General features: G+C 45.8%; 1 protein-coding gene across 3 annotated transcripts in view; it reads right to left on the reverse strand.

Moving 5' to 3' along the window:
* LOC115479154 (cytochrome P450 2J5-like) overlaps positions 1-14,880 on the reverse strand; it is a 137,880-nt gene that overhangs the window by 13,334 nt on the left and 109,666 nt on the right. For all 3 annotated transcript variants that reach the window (XM_030216933.1, XM_030216932.1, XM_030216934.1), the window contains 3 exons: positions 10,774-10,953; positions 5,098-5,239; positions 2,186-2,373 (listed from right to left, as the gene is read on the reverse strand). In XM_030216933.1, coding sequence (XP_030072793.1) covers positions 2,186-2,373; positions 5,098-5,239; positions 10,774-10,953 — 510 coding nt within the window. The remainder of the gene's footprint in view (positions 1-2,185; positions 2,374-5,097; positions 5,240-10,773; positions 10,954-14,880) is intronic.

A 14,880-nucleotide genomic window follows, 5' to 3' on the forward strand; every position in this document is an offset into this window, starting at 1 on the left:
TAGTAGTGGATTTTGGAGGGGGAGTGTTAAAAAATGACCAGCCCTGGGTGTCAACTACCCTAGGTACAGTTATCCCACAGAAAGAAGCCTTAGCAGTGATGAGGAGGTTTTTGAATCAATCTTCCATGCATAGTGAACAGTTAATATCTTTTGTTGTAGCATTAGCCTCCATAGCAATGGAATATAATTATTTTGGCTATGGAGAGAAGATTTTCCAACAGATATCAGGGGTAGCCATGGGTGCAACCATGGCTCCCTCGATAGCTAATTTATTTATGAGAGAATTTGAAGATCAGTTTGTATATGATTGTACATTTAAAGAGATGATTAAAATCTGGACACGTTTCATTGATGACGTTTTCTTAGTGTGGCTAGGCAATCGGGAGACATTGGATCAGTTTTTGGTCTATCTAAACAATTGTCATCCCAATATTAAGTTCACTATGAATGTGAATTTGGATCAAATTACATTTTTAGATGTGAAAGTGCATAAACAAATTGATCATTTTGAGACCTCAGTGTATAAAAAGAACACAGATCGAAACACACTGCTACATTATACTAGCTGTCATCCAAAGTCGTTGAAGAATAACTTACCATTTGCTCAATTTTTACGATACCGGAGGATTTGTTCCAGCAAAAATGATTTTTGTCGTCAAGCACGAAATTTACAAGACAGCCTCTTAGAAAGAGGGTACCCCAAGAACGTTGTGAGGTCAGCTTATAAAAGGTCAAAATATATTGATAGACAGTTGTTATTGCAGCCTAAGGTGAGAGAAGATGATCAAGAGGGAATGGTTTATACGTATGTGTTAAAACACACTTTGCAAGTGAACAGTGTTTCCAATATTATCAGGAGACACTGGAACATTGTTCAAACTTTACCTCAATTTGCGAATTCTGCAGTTAGGATGGCTTATAGCAGAGGAAGTAATTTAAAGGAGCTTCTGTGTTCATCAAGACCGGACCTTTAGAAAGATATGATTTTTAATGGACATAAAAAGTGTGGCAATTGTCAGATGTGTTCTATCATGATCGAGACAAAGGAATTTGTGAATCTTACCGCTGGACAGAGATTTGCTTTATATACAAACACTACATGCAAATCTAAGGGAGTTATTTATTGTATTCAGGGTCCCTGCAGCAAGATCTATGTTGGTCAGACCACTCGACAACTGTATGTCCGACTTATTGAACATAAAAGTGTTTTCTCAAGAAAGAAAACTACGTCTCCATTGGCCATACACTGTACTGAATTTTCTCATAGCTTCAATTCGCTTAGATGTTTAGTTTTACAGCAAGTGGATTGGCGTCTACAGGGAGAAGAAGCCTGAGTGTGGTTGTTAAGAAAAGAACAATAGTGGATTTTTCGGTTAAAATCAATGAATCCTGCGGGTCTAAATGGGAAGATCGAATGGATGCATTTTCTCTGATATTTTATTTTTGATCTTCATTCAGTAATGTGGGTACGCCTTGGTTTGCTTAAAGTATTGTGATTGGACATTGATGACAGCGTGTGACGTCACAGTTTGTATTTATAGGACCGCCATGTTTAATTGTACCTGCCCTTCATGCTACCGTTGGCATTATGAACGGAACGTAAGCATAATCAGTATTTAATAGACTGATTTTTTGTGGAAATTTACAAATATTTAAGCCTTTTTTCTCCCCCTTTAATAGGACATATGACCGTTGAATTGGTTGACTGAATTGCTGTGGTCCTGAAGCAGCGCAATGTGAAACGGGACCCGTTGACCACAGTTGAATCACGGTCTGGGAGGAGATAGTTTGCAACCTGCCGAAGCTAAGTAAAACTTTATGGCTTACCAGGCAGAGCACTCTTGTTGTTTAGTATTAAGAAAAAAACTTTTTCAAAAAAATATTTTAAAATTAGGAGGTTTTTGGAGCGCCTGTGATGATGAATTTGTAGCCCTTATCCCATTTACATCTGTGGGAGGGGCTTGTTTTTGAGGCGTTTTCCTCCTTGTCTGGAAGAACTCTGACTTATATATTGATAACTGTGTTCTGTATTTATAAGCACAACTACCCTAGGTACGCCACTGACTCACACAGTTAGCTCCTATGGACCTGACTCTTGTTGGTCTGGGTAAGCTTCAATCTTGAAATGCTCCCTCCCTATTACATACAATTTGATATGATTCTTAGAAGCTGATTTACTCTTCACCTTTGGAATGAAGAACCCCTTGAACTTTGTGTCTTTAATACTCATGCGGGTCACCCCTACTTGAACAATACTGGCAAAGCGTTGCAACTCGTGAATGACGGCATTAGTGTAAGGCAGCCTCTTCCGGTCCTCATAGCGGATTATCTCTGAGGGTTCAAGGACAGCATCCAGTTCCTTCTGCACTTTCACTGAAAGCAAGAAAACAACTTGATATAAATTTAAAGTCTGTAAACAGTTTGCAAAGAAAAGTGAAGAGAAATCTGATCACTATAATGAGTAAGAAAGGGGATCACAGCTCAGCACAGAGGAAAGGACCTTTCTACAGAGCAGATAAATTGCTGCAGTGGGGAAAAATGCTTTTTTAAATGGGGGCAGTAAATGGCCGTGTGCAGAATTGAAAGTAGCACGTGGCTATTTACTGCCTGAGTCCTTGCCGCCACCCGTTGAACTCGCAGTAAGGGCTCACACGCTTCACGCGTGGTACTCATAGAGCATGCGCCAATGTGGCCACTCTGTCGATTACTGCCGGGACACCCCCCCCAGTGGTAGAAAATAGAAAAATATTTTCTACCGGGGGACACAGTGTATACCAACTTCAAAACTACGCCGTGTGGGCACAATAACGTCAATTTGGCCATGTGGAACACAAATGGTAGCCCTACTGGCACTTTGTAAAAGGACCCCTGAATATAATGAGTGAAGTGGTAGCTGTGTTAGTCCACTTTGAAAGGTAATAAATAGAAATAAAATAAAGCAAAGAAAATAAGATGATACCTTTTTTATCGGACTAACAATATATTTTTTCATTAGCTTTCAAAGGTAAACGTTCTACTTCCGATCCGAAATTCAGAAATGAGCAATTAACATCGGATTACGTGTGAAACATAAAGGGGCTCATTTTGGAAACAGAAAAATATCCAAAGAGTGGTACAAAGCGACAGATGGATGGAGTTTTTTTTGCCAAAACGCCCAAATTGTTATTTTTGAAACCCATTTTTAAGACATTTTGCTATGAAGTTTGTAAACAGTGCATTCAAATCACAAGGCGGCTTGTTGGGGATGTTTTGGGGGCAGAATTTGGGTGTTCCCAGAATTTGGTCGTTTTTCTGCCATGATGGAACAAAGCTAAAATGTCCAGGGCTAAAAGTTAGACATTTTGGTCTAAATCTGTTTCAATCTTTACTAAGCCACAAAACACTGCCCTAAATGACCACTGGAAGAATTAAGGCTTGACCCTCTGTTACTCCCCCAGTGGTCAACTCCAGGGCCGCCGAGAGACTATGCCAGGCCTGGGGCAAGGCCGACCCCCTGTGGACACCCCCTCCCCCCCACGAACGGCCTTGCCGCCCCCCGCCCGCCGCTGCTGCAGTCCCTGCTGGTCTCACCTGCCTGCCCTCAGCTCCATCCACCACCAGGCCCCCTATATTAAGATCGGCAGCACCTCAGTTCCATTTGGAAACTCAGATCGCCTCCCTTCGGACCCTCCCTGTGTCCCGCCCTCGCGGAAACCGGAAGTTACATCAGACGAGGGCGGGACACAGTGAGGGAAAGCCCGAAGAGAGGCAATCTGCCTTTCCAAACGGAGCTCAGCTGAGGCGCTGCTGATTTTAATGCAGGGGGACCGGTGGCAGACAGAGCCGAGGGCAGGCAGGTGAGACCGGAGACTGCAGCGCCGGCGGCCTGACCCCAGCACCGGGCCACCCTTGGAGGCCCGGGCCTGGGGAATTTTGTCCTCCCTGCCCTCCTCTCTTGGCGGCCCTGGTCAACTCCCTCCCACCCCTCCAAAGATGTGAGAAAAGGAGTACATACCAGCCTCTATGACGGCTTCAGATGTTATGGCCAGTCCTATTACAGCAGCAGCAAGCAGGTCCCTGGAGTAGCCTAGTGGTCAGTGCAGTGGACTGTAGAGAAGGGGACCCAGGCCTTTAATCCACTCTGTTACACTTGTGGTGGAAAGTGTGAGACCTCCAAAACTCAACAAAACCCAACTGTACCTACATATAGGTGACACCTGCAGACATAAGAGCTATTGTAATGGTGTACAGTTGGGTACAGTAGGTTTTTGGTGAGTTTTGGAGGGCTCCCCATACAATTTAAGTGGGTACCTGGGACCTTTTATGTGCCTCACTGCTCTGCTGGGATGTCTGTGTGGCCAGTCTCCTAAAAATGCTGGCTTCCCGATACATACCAGTGGCTTGTTTTTGTGCATTTTTCCCTTGGACCTTTTTTGTTAATAGTCCTACAAGATAGACGCACTGGGCCCGAAATTCAGACTGTGGGAGCTAGTTCAGCTAACTCCAGATGTTCAATGCTAGGCCTTTCCCGGTGACCAGCATCAAATATCTGGTTTGTTTTTGGTCAGTTCAAACTTAACCGGCCAACCCGATATTCAGTGCTGGCTGGTTAAGTCTGATCTGGCCAAAGATAGGCCTGGTATTCACGCGGCCGATCGCCAAAGTTATGTTGAAAATCGGCAGATAGACAGTTATATCATGTGATATAACCGGCTATCTGATAACCGCAAATTTTCACTGGGTGATGGCTAGCCATGTCCCATTGAAAACTTGCGGATAGCAGGTTATGAGGCATTTAAGTGGCCAGGTGCCAATCCTGGCAAGTTAAATGCTTTTGAATATCGGGGGACTGAGCACAAAAACATCTAGCAAATGGCCATTTTCAAAACAAAAAGTTAGATGTTTTCCTGATTTGAAAATGGCCATGTTTGCTACTGGATTTTTAGACATTTTTCCTCAAACATCCAAAATCAGATTTAGACGCCATATCGAAAATGCCCCCCCCCCCCCCCCACACGTGCTAATTTAAATTAAGTTAATTAAAGCTTTACAGTACACATATGCTCACTGTGACATGATTAGTATCATAAAATGTCTTTCTCCCCATTCTCCTCTCACCTTGAACGTCAGGGTAATCCACCATGTATCCCAGTGCCCAGAGCAGAGTTACAGAGGTTGTTTCCATCCCTGCCAAGAAGAACTCCGCCACGATGACATTCAGGTTGTTTTCATTACACAGAGAGGTGGGGTTATCTTTGGTCTGCAGATGAAAAGTGGTAGAATAAGGTTAGATACTTTGCAAATACAGATTCTAGAAATTCTTTTGTCATGACCAACATGTGGATACAGAGTTCAAAACAATTGTCTCTCTTTAAGGACAACTTACCTCCTGAGAAAGTCATTGGGCCCAATATTGGTGGCCACTGTGTAAAGTTAAGCGCTGGGTCCAGTGGGTTAGAACAGAAGAGTAGCCATACTGAGTCAGACCAATAGTCCATCCAGCCCAGTATCCTGTTTTGCAAACAGAGAAGGCTTCTGGGGCAGGCCTAAGGCAGCACTTATACATCACTGCTGGTGGGCCTGGAAGCTTGGAGACCTGCACAGCGCGGCGGGGATGGAGAGAGGAGGGAGAGTGATAATGCACTAGTCTGGGGTGGGAGTGGAGGGAGGAGGGACTGCATACCACATCAGTCGACGGGACGCCCATGGAGCACCATACCAGTCTGTGACTGAGAAAGCCAAGAGTGACTGCTGTAATCACTGCAGCCACTGCCGACAGCCTCTTATACCATGTTGGGGGGGGCCTGGGCCCCCGAGACTCCCCATAGCTACGCCCCTGCTATGTCATCTCATTGGTTCCACAGATAAGATGCAGTGGCGTACCAAGGGGGGGGCGGTGGGGGCGGTCCGCCACGGGTGTCAGCGGGTGGGGGTGCTCTGCGAGAGCCGACAGTTTTTTTTAAATCCATGCAGCGATCGCCGATGCAGGCAGCGCCTCGCGTCTGCCCTGCATGAACTGAAAAGAGGAAATCGCTTTGCTGACGTCGGGCCTTCCCTCGCTTGTTGTCCCGCCCTCTTTTGAGGTAACTTCCTATTTCCTCGAGGGCGGGACAACAAGCGAGGGAAGGCCCGACGTCAGCAAAGCGATTTCCTCTTTTTAGTTCATGCAGGGCAGGCGCGAGGCGCTGCCTGCATCGCTGCACGGATTTAATAAAATAAAGCAGGGTGGTGGCTTTAGGGTGAAGAGGGCTCAGGCCTCTCGACGGAGGGGGGGCTCAGAGGGGAGAAGGGGATTGGTGAGGGTGCTCAGAGGGAAGAAGGGGATTGGGGAGGGTGGTCATAGGGGAGAAGGGGATTGGGGAGGGTGGGGGTGCTCATAGGGGAGAAGGGGATTGGGGAGTGTGCTCAGAGGGGAGAAGGGGATTGGAGAGGGTGGGGGTGCTCATACCGTAGGGGAGAAGGGGATTGGGGAGGGTGGTCATAGGGGAGAAGGGGATTGGGGAGGGTGGGGGTGCTCATAGGTAGAAGGGGATTGGGGACGGTGGGGGTGCTCATAGGGGAGAAGGGGATTGGGGAGGGTGCTTAGAGGGGAGAAGGGGATTGGGGAGCTCAGAGGGGAGAAGGGGATTGGGGAGGGTGGTCATAGGGGAGAAGGGGATTGGGGATGGTGGGGGTGCTCATAGGGGAGAAGGGGATTGGGGAGGGTGCTTAGAGGGGAGAAGGGGATTGGGGAGCTCAGAGGGGAGAAGGGGATTGGGGAGGGTGAGGGTGCTCAGAGGGAAGAAGGGGATTGGGGAGGGTGGGGGTGGTCATAGGGGAGAAGGGGATTGGGGAGGGGAGTGCTCAGATGGGAGAAGGGGTCTGGGGGTCTGACAAGGGGGCAGGAGGGAAAATGGGTCCATGCCTGGGGCAGGTGGGAGAATGGGTCTGGGGCTGAAAAGGGGGGATGCAAGGCATGTGGTGGATGAAGGGGGCTGGAACTGGGGGCTGAAAAGGAGGGTATTTGGGATAAGGGGACTAGTACTGGAACTGGGGGCTGAAATGGGGCAGGGGCTGAAACTGGGGGCTTTAAAGGGGACAGGGAGAACTGGCTGGGGCTGAAGCTCGGGACTGATGGGAGAAAAGGGCTGGGGACTGGTGGGATAGTGGGGCTGAAAATGGGGGCAGGTGGGAGATGTGGGCTGGGGCTGGAACTAGGGGCAGGTGGAATAAGGGGGCTGAAAAGAGGGGGCAGAGAGAGAGGGGACAGACCATGGATGGAAGTGGGGAGCGTGAGGGAGGGCAGACCTTGGATGGATGGGAGAGGGAGGGCAGACGGATTGAAGGGGCAGAGAGAAAGGGCAGATGGTGGGTGGAAGGGGGAGAGAGAAAGAGGGCAGACTGGGGTAAATGGTGGATGGAAGGGGCAGAGATAGAGGGCAGATGTGGATGGAAGGGAGAGAGAGAGATGGCAGACTGGGGCAGATGGTGGATGGAAGGGGCAGAAATAGAGGGCAGATGTGGATGGAAGGAAGAGAGAGAGATGGCAGACTGGGGCAGACAGTGGATGGAAGGGGCAGAGAGAGAGGGCAGACACTGGATGGCAGAGAGTGAGCGAAGACATGCTGGATGGAAGGAAGACAGTGAAAAGAAGATGAGGAAAGCAGAAACCAGAGACAACAAACTGTAAATATATATTTTAATTATTTTGCTTTAGGATATAGTATTATAGCTGTGTTAATAAATGTTTATAAGTAGAACATGTAAATAAGGTCATCTTTTTATTGCACTAATTTTAATACATTTTGACTTAACTTTCAGAGAACAAAACCCCCTTCCTCAGGTCAGGATAGGATAATGTAACAGCACTATACTGTATTAACCTGAGGAAGGAGATTTTGGTCTCTGAAAGCTAAATGTATTAGTCCAATAAAATGATATTTGTTTTATTTCTATTAATTTGTAAAGTGGTGATTGGTATTTGTTAGTTTTTTCAAATTTACATCTGCTGTCTTTATATTTTGCACAGTACTAGGGGACATTTTCTGTTTCTGTGGTGTTGCATTGTATGCAGAGTCTGGCATCTTGGGGGGGTTCAGTTTAATTTTTGTCTAAATAGAAAGTTTAAATATTACTACTTATTCTATAGTGGATTAGGGTGTATCTGTGTTTGTGAAAAAGACATGGCTTTCAGTTGGCATTGACTGTGCAGGATCGACGATCTGTACTATTCTGTCTGGTTTCGTTTTGCAATAGGTGAATTGATGTTCTAGTGCTCACTGTAGTGTTTAAGATGCTTTCCTTTTCCTTGTGTGACTCGTAGAAATTACTGCTTATGGTATGGTAGAATCGCTCTATAGGTCCTGATGTTTTGTATTCTCGGTATGCCTAGTACTGGATTTGGGGGTGGGGGGGGTGTTAAAAAATGACCGGCCCCGGGTGTCAACTACCCTAGGTACGCCACTGATAAGATGTCCCCTAAGTAACAACCAGCAGCCTTCATTGTCCTTGTCTCTGCCTGCCGAGAGCCAGCTGCACAACTATGCAAGTCATGTAGGATGTGTTGATCTTATCTGCAAACCTTTTAAACATACAGGTCCCTCCAGCTGACGCACAGGGTGCCTCAGACCAGCCAGCAGCTGAGAGAGCCTGGAAGGAGGTGGTCATGGACCCTGGTTCCTGGGCAGGGCCGGTCCTAGGCTGAGGCGACCAAGGCGGCCGCATAGGGCCTCTCGCTTAAGGGGGCCCCGCGCAGTGCGCCTCAACTCTGCCTCCGCTCCATCCTGCTCCCGCACCGGCGCTCACAGTCCGCTGCCAACCACCCGCAACCCAGACCCAGCTAGACTGCTCTGCTGCGCGTGAGCTGGCTGTCCGCCAGAGACTTGCAGCAGCCGGGCTGCAGCGCTTCCTGGCCCTACTCGCCCAGTCGCCACTCCAGACCGTACCTCTCCTCTTGAGTGAGTCCGCACCTCTGACTCCCCCCCCCGGGGCCGCATGGCGTGATGGTCGTGACACATGCTGCGTGCGTGAGCGCCGCAGACTGTCTGCAGCAGAGCAGTAGATCCATCCTGCTCGGTCCTCCTGAGTGACAGACAGTCCTGCTCTGTCACTGATGATGTGGCCCACCCCTGTGACAACTTCCATCTTCAAGGGCGGGCCGCGTGGGACGGGCAGAGAGAGTTAAGAGTTCCAGTTCAAGTTTGAGCTTCCAGCCGCAGCTAGTCAGAGACAGAGTGACAGACAGAGTCTTCTTGAGTCAGAGAGTTGTGGTCTATATTTTAAAACAATTTTAATACCTTTGTGGTCTATATGTTTTTTATATTGTACATTATATTTTACACATCACTTTATTTTATTGTATATCTTTTCATTTCATTTTTATTTTATTGCATATTAATTTTGCTTTTATGCTGCTGGGTAAACATTTAATTTTACATTGACTACTATATCAAATTTTCTGTTTAGTTAAAAATTAGAACTAACCCTGCCTGCCTTATGTCCTTCAGCAAATAAGAGGTCAATATTTTGGGCCATAGTAAAGTGACGGGCTGGTTCTACTGAGTGGCACTTGATGTTCAGCATATTATTTTCTAAAAATTGAATAATCTTATCAATGGGGTGGAGCTAGGGTGGGGGTGGGGCTAGGGCAGGGCAGGGCTAGGATGAGGCCCCACCAAATTGGTTTGCACAGGGCCCCGCACTTGCTAAAACTGGCCCTGCTCCTGGGAGGTTCCCCTCACCCCACAACAGGGCCACACAGCAGGAGGATGTTAAGGAGGGAAAAGAAGATTTCTGGAAGGACATGGTCCCAACTGCCTCCTCAGGCAGCACCTGACTGCATCTCAGCCTCCCTGGAAACGGCTGCCATGCCTGTCACTGAGCCCTCCCTCATGCCACCCTAGGCCAGCTCCTGCTGCAGGTCACAGGCCTGTGCAGAGTTGGCAGCCCTACGAAGCATACAGTGTCAAATCCTCAACAAGCGGAGGTTACTCCATGAGGAGCAGCGCCAGCCTGAATGAAGGCCATGGACTGATTTTTGTTCCCAGTAACATTGTTTGCATTTTTATTTATTTCACAAACACAAAGTTCACAGTTACTTACGTAAAAGGGGGAAGGGGTGAGATACAAGGGACGAGTGTCCCTGGGGGCTGGTAGACATTATCAAGGACTTGAGGAGGTCAGACACAGAGGAGGCAAAGCAGAAAACGTGAGGGTCAAAAGGTTCAGAGGTGATGGACCACTCAGCAACTCTCCACTCCTTTTCACAATCACAAATGGGTCCAAAGCCAGGCTTGCTTTTGAGCTAGCCGCTTTTAAAGCAGGTCTAATTGACAATGTTTTTCTTTCTGGCACAAGGAAATAGTTTTGCTATCTGTTATCACAAGAAAAGTACATCATGTAACACTGTCCAGCCAATGCGTATGACACGTCCCCAAACAGCCACTCTCAAAATGCTTCTCTGGGCAAATATTGGATTTATACCTTTTTTGTTTGTTTTTATTATATGGTTTAAAGGTTTTTGTGTGAGAAAATGTCCATCTGCCCCTTGTGCCATTTTTTTTCCTTTTGAAAATGAGCCCCTTAATTTCTTGATACTACTATTTTTCATTGGTTTTATAGTGCTTGTGTTTTGTGATTTTGACCTCTAATCCGGAGTTCTACACCTAGAAAGCTTCTCTGAATCCCTGCAGCCCAACAGCCACTGCTCTGCTCTGTTCCACTCCATCCTACAATTTCTTTCGTGTCAATAAACTCAAATGTACCAGAAATGACAGCAGGGACTGAAAGAATCAGTACATGAAAACAGAAGGTAACCTTGGCCATCTCATCCAGGTAGTAATCTATGAGGTCCTCCGGTGGGTCACCTGCTACCCGTCTCTCCTGATGGAGTTTGATTTCTTCTCTTACGAAAGAACGAACCTCCTCCCAGCATGCAAAAAGTTTCTTGTGGGGTCCAGGGAGTAGAGGCATCAATGATGACAAAGCATCATAGACCTACAGGAAGAAAGATATGGGAGACACTGAGGGAAAGACCAGGTGGCAGGTAGACGAGTAAAAAGCTACTTTACATATGTGCCATAAAAACAACACATGATTTGGCAGCCTTCTGGAAATTATTAAAGACTAAACTGGTCAAAGAGACTTATCATAGTGATCCTTCTTAAAACATGACATTGATCTGGACTACAATTATCTAAGATTGAATCATTCCTATTTGCTTACTTTATCACATTGTTATTATTGAATGCTTTTCATTACCCTTGTTCTTAAATACCTGAATTGTACTGATTGTAGACTTTTCAATCTTCTAACAATCTTCAATTTGAAGAAAACATCTCTAATCACTTTCTGCACATGATATTTCATTGATAAAGTAGAATCAACTATATAAAATATTAATGCTAGACATAGGAGAATCCCTGGTTAATGCTTTCAATACTTCTGTTGACTTGGGGGAGCTCCCGCAGTCCCTGTGACTTGCGGATGTTATGGTTTTTCTGAAACCAGAGAAGGATCCGACATTACCTGACTCCTATAGGCCAATATCATTAATCAGCTACGAGGCTAAGTTATTGGCGAAGATACTAGCATCGAGATTGGCTAGAGTATTACCTAGGATAATGGCGACCCCTCAAGTCGGGTTTGTTCAGGGGAGACAGAGTGTGAAAAATATTAGGATGATTTTAGCCACAATGGAAAGGATTCGTAGGGAAGGAGGGGATTCATTATTAATAAGTTTCGATGCTGAAAAGGCATTCGATAGGGTTGAGTGGGAATTTCTGTTTGCTTCAATGCGAGCGTATGGATTTGAGGGATATTTCACTCAAGCGATCTTAATATTGTATAAGAATCCGGCAGCGAGAGTGTTGGTTAATGGGTCGTACTCTCGAAGTTTTGTGATTAATCGAGGAACTAGATAGGGATGCCCCCTGTCCCCTTTACCTTTTGCCATCACATTGGATCCCTTGATTCGGGAAATCTTAGGGAATCCAGAGATCGAAGGAGTGAAATCGGGTAGTAGAGAATTTAAGATTTCGGCCTTTGCGGACGATATTTTAGTTCATCTGGCTAGACTGGAGCAGTCGCTGCCGGTGTTGATGGAGGTCTTCACTGAATATGGGGCATTTTCAGGCTTTAAATTGAACACCCAAAAGTCCGAGGGTTTGCCCACTTCCAATAAAGTAAGGGAGCAATGGAGGGGTGAGTTCCCGTTGAGATGGGCGGATAAGGAGTTTAAATATCTGGGAATCACGCTAACTGGGGATTTGAGCCGATTATATAGAAGGAATGTGGATGAACTGTTACATCATACGAAAATTCAGTTGGCTTTGTGGGAGGGATTGCCTTTATCGTTGAGTGGTAGGGTAGGCTTGTTTGCCATGATGATTTTTCCGAAATGGCTCTATGTCATGTGACAGCTGCCAATTCTCTTACTAACTAAAGATCTTAAGAAACTCCGTAGAATGGTGTCCCGGTTTTGCTGGGGAGGGAAGAAGGCTAAAGTTAAGTTGGAATATCTGTATGGGAGAAGAGTAGAGGGAGGCCTCGGATTGCCTGACATAAAACAATATAATTGGGCCTGTTTATCGAGACACCTAGCGGATTGGATATTAGAAACCGAAGAGTATACAGCATGGAGCTATGAGAGAGAGCTGTTTTGGCCTTATCATCCATATTATATGTTACACGCCAAGAGTGAAGTGTTACCTAAGGGATGGAGTCAACATATATTATTACAACCTATGAGACGTACATGGCAGTATATATTAAAACGTTTGAATAAGAATCCACATAGCACGGATATGCTTCCACTAGTGGGGAATGCAGAATTTGGGCAAGGGGGGAAACCAAAAGAGGTTAGTTAGCTGGGCACAGGAAGGAGTAGTGTTGGTGGCGGATGTGATACAGGAATCGGGGGAGATTATTACTCGGGAGGCCTTAGTGGATATGGTGGGAGCAGAGCATGTGAATTGGTATGACTATTTCCAGCTACATAGTTATATATCGCACTTGCATAGAGGAATATATGCCTTATTGTCGAACTTATTTTTGCCTCAGGGCAGAGAACAGACCTCGGTGTCTATGCTTTATAAACAGCTGGGTATGATATCTGTGCAGCGAGATTATGGAGAGGTGGCTGGGAGGTGGTCTGCGGATATGAGGGCGGAGGTCAGCAGTGGTGACATTGCCCAGTTTTTGAAGGAGATTGCATATAAAGTGACTAGTGCTCGACATCGGGAGATACAATTTAGAATTATCTTGAGAGGCTATTTCTCCCCCATACAGGCATACTATACGGGCAATATACAAGAGCCAAAGTGTATCAAATGTAATTTCCAGAGAGCTTCCTTATATCATATGTTGTGGGAATGTCCTGAAATCAGGAAGTTTTGGGGTAAAATTATGGGATTTTGTGAGACAGTGATACATAAAAAGATAAGTTTGATGCCACGAAGCATAGTGTTAGGACTGGGTGGGAGTGGGAGAGATTTGCGACATGTGGAGAGATTATTTATCTATAAGGCTATTCTGATTGGGAAACAAAGTATATTACAATATTGGACCCAGGAGGTGGGGCCCTCATACTGGATATGGAGAAATATGCTGCATTCTCTGGCAACAATGGAGGCACATAGTGTGCACAATAGTCCTAGAAGTAGACGACGCTTTTGGGAGGTTGGGAACCATACGTGCAGGCGCTCTCAAGTAGAGCTCGTAGCTTATTGGTTAATTCACTTACACAATAGATTGGTGCTGGTTGAGGTGGGGTAAGATTAATGAATTCACCTGTGTGGGAGGGCTGGGGGGAAGGGAGGGAGTGGGGGTTTCAAAGCTCAAAGTACCATAGTGAAAGAAGCTGAATCAATAAGGAAGGGAAGAGTGGGGGGGGGGGGGGGAATAAAAGTTAATATGGTTTGTATTTCACAGTTGCTAGTATTTTGGAATGTATAGGAGTTTCTACAATGATGATGTATCAATGTTCTACAAATGTCTTTGTGATCTTTAATAAAAATGATTAAACATAAAAGTAGAATCCACTATTACTCCCAAACTGCCCATTTTAGAAACAATCGGAATCATTTCAAGCACATCATCACAGGGGTAACTTGCCAAGATTAGAATCTGTGTTTTGGCGATATTCAGTTTGAAATGATTTGCTATCACCCGTCTGTGAATTACTTGTAAATACATTCTCAATTTATCAAAAACTATCCCAATCTGGTCATCAACTGGAAACATAAATTGAATGTTGTCTGCTTAGACTCCCACTCAACTCAATATTAAACAGTACTCTGTTGAAATATCGAACTCTGACTTATTCATACCCTGTATCACACAAAATTGTCTACCCTGTATAAATGATGAAAACCAGCTCAGAACATTTCCACCCACCCCAATTGACTCCAATCTCTTAATCAATATATTGGTGGAATGAGGCGTTATGATATCACAATATCACCTCTGGTTGCCAGAGACTGAAACTTTTGACACTAAGGGGGGGAAGTTATCAACATGGGCTAACGTTAACATAACATACCATAACATAAGAACATAAGAGTAGCCATACTGGGTCAGACCAATGGTCCATCTAGCCCAGTAGCCTGTTTTCCATATAGTGGCCAAGCCAGGTCACAAGTACCTGGCAGAAACCCAAATCGTGGCAACACTCCATACTACAAATCCCAGGTCAAGCAGTTGCTTCCCATGTCTGTCTCAATAGCAGACTATGGACTTTTCCTCCAGGAATTTATCCAAACCTTTTTAAAACCCAGATACGCTAACCGCTGTTACCACATCCTCCGGCAAAGATATAGGCGGTCGGTGGCCCAACTGTTTGGGGAGGCTAAAGGGGGCGGGGTTAGGGGTGGGGCCAGGGGTGGGGCTTACATCCATAATTGTCTAACACACAGAAAAAATAAA

This window comes from Microcaecilia unicolor, chromosome 10 (assembly GCF_901765095.1).
Source record: "Microcaecilia unicolor chromosome 10, aMicUni1.1, whole genome shotgun sequence".
NCBI lineage: Eukaryota > Metazoa > Chordata > Amphibia > Gymnophiona > Siphonopidae > Microcaecilia > Microcaecilia unicolor.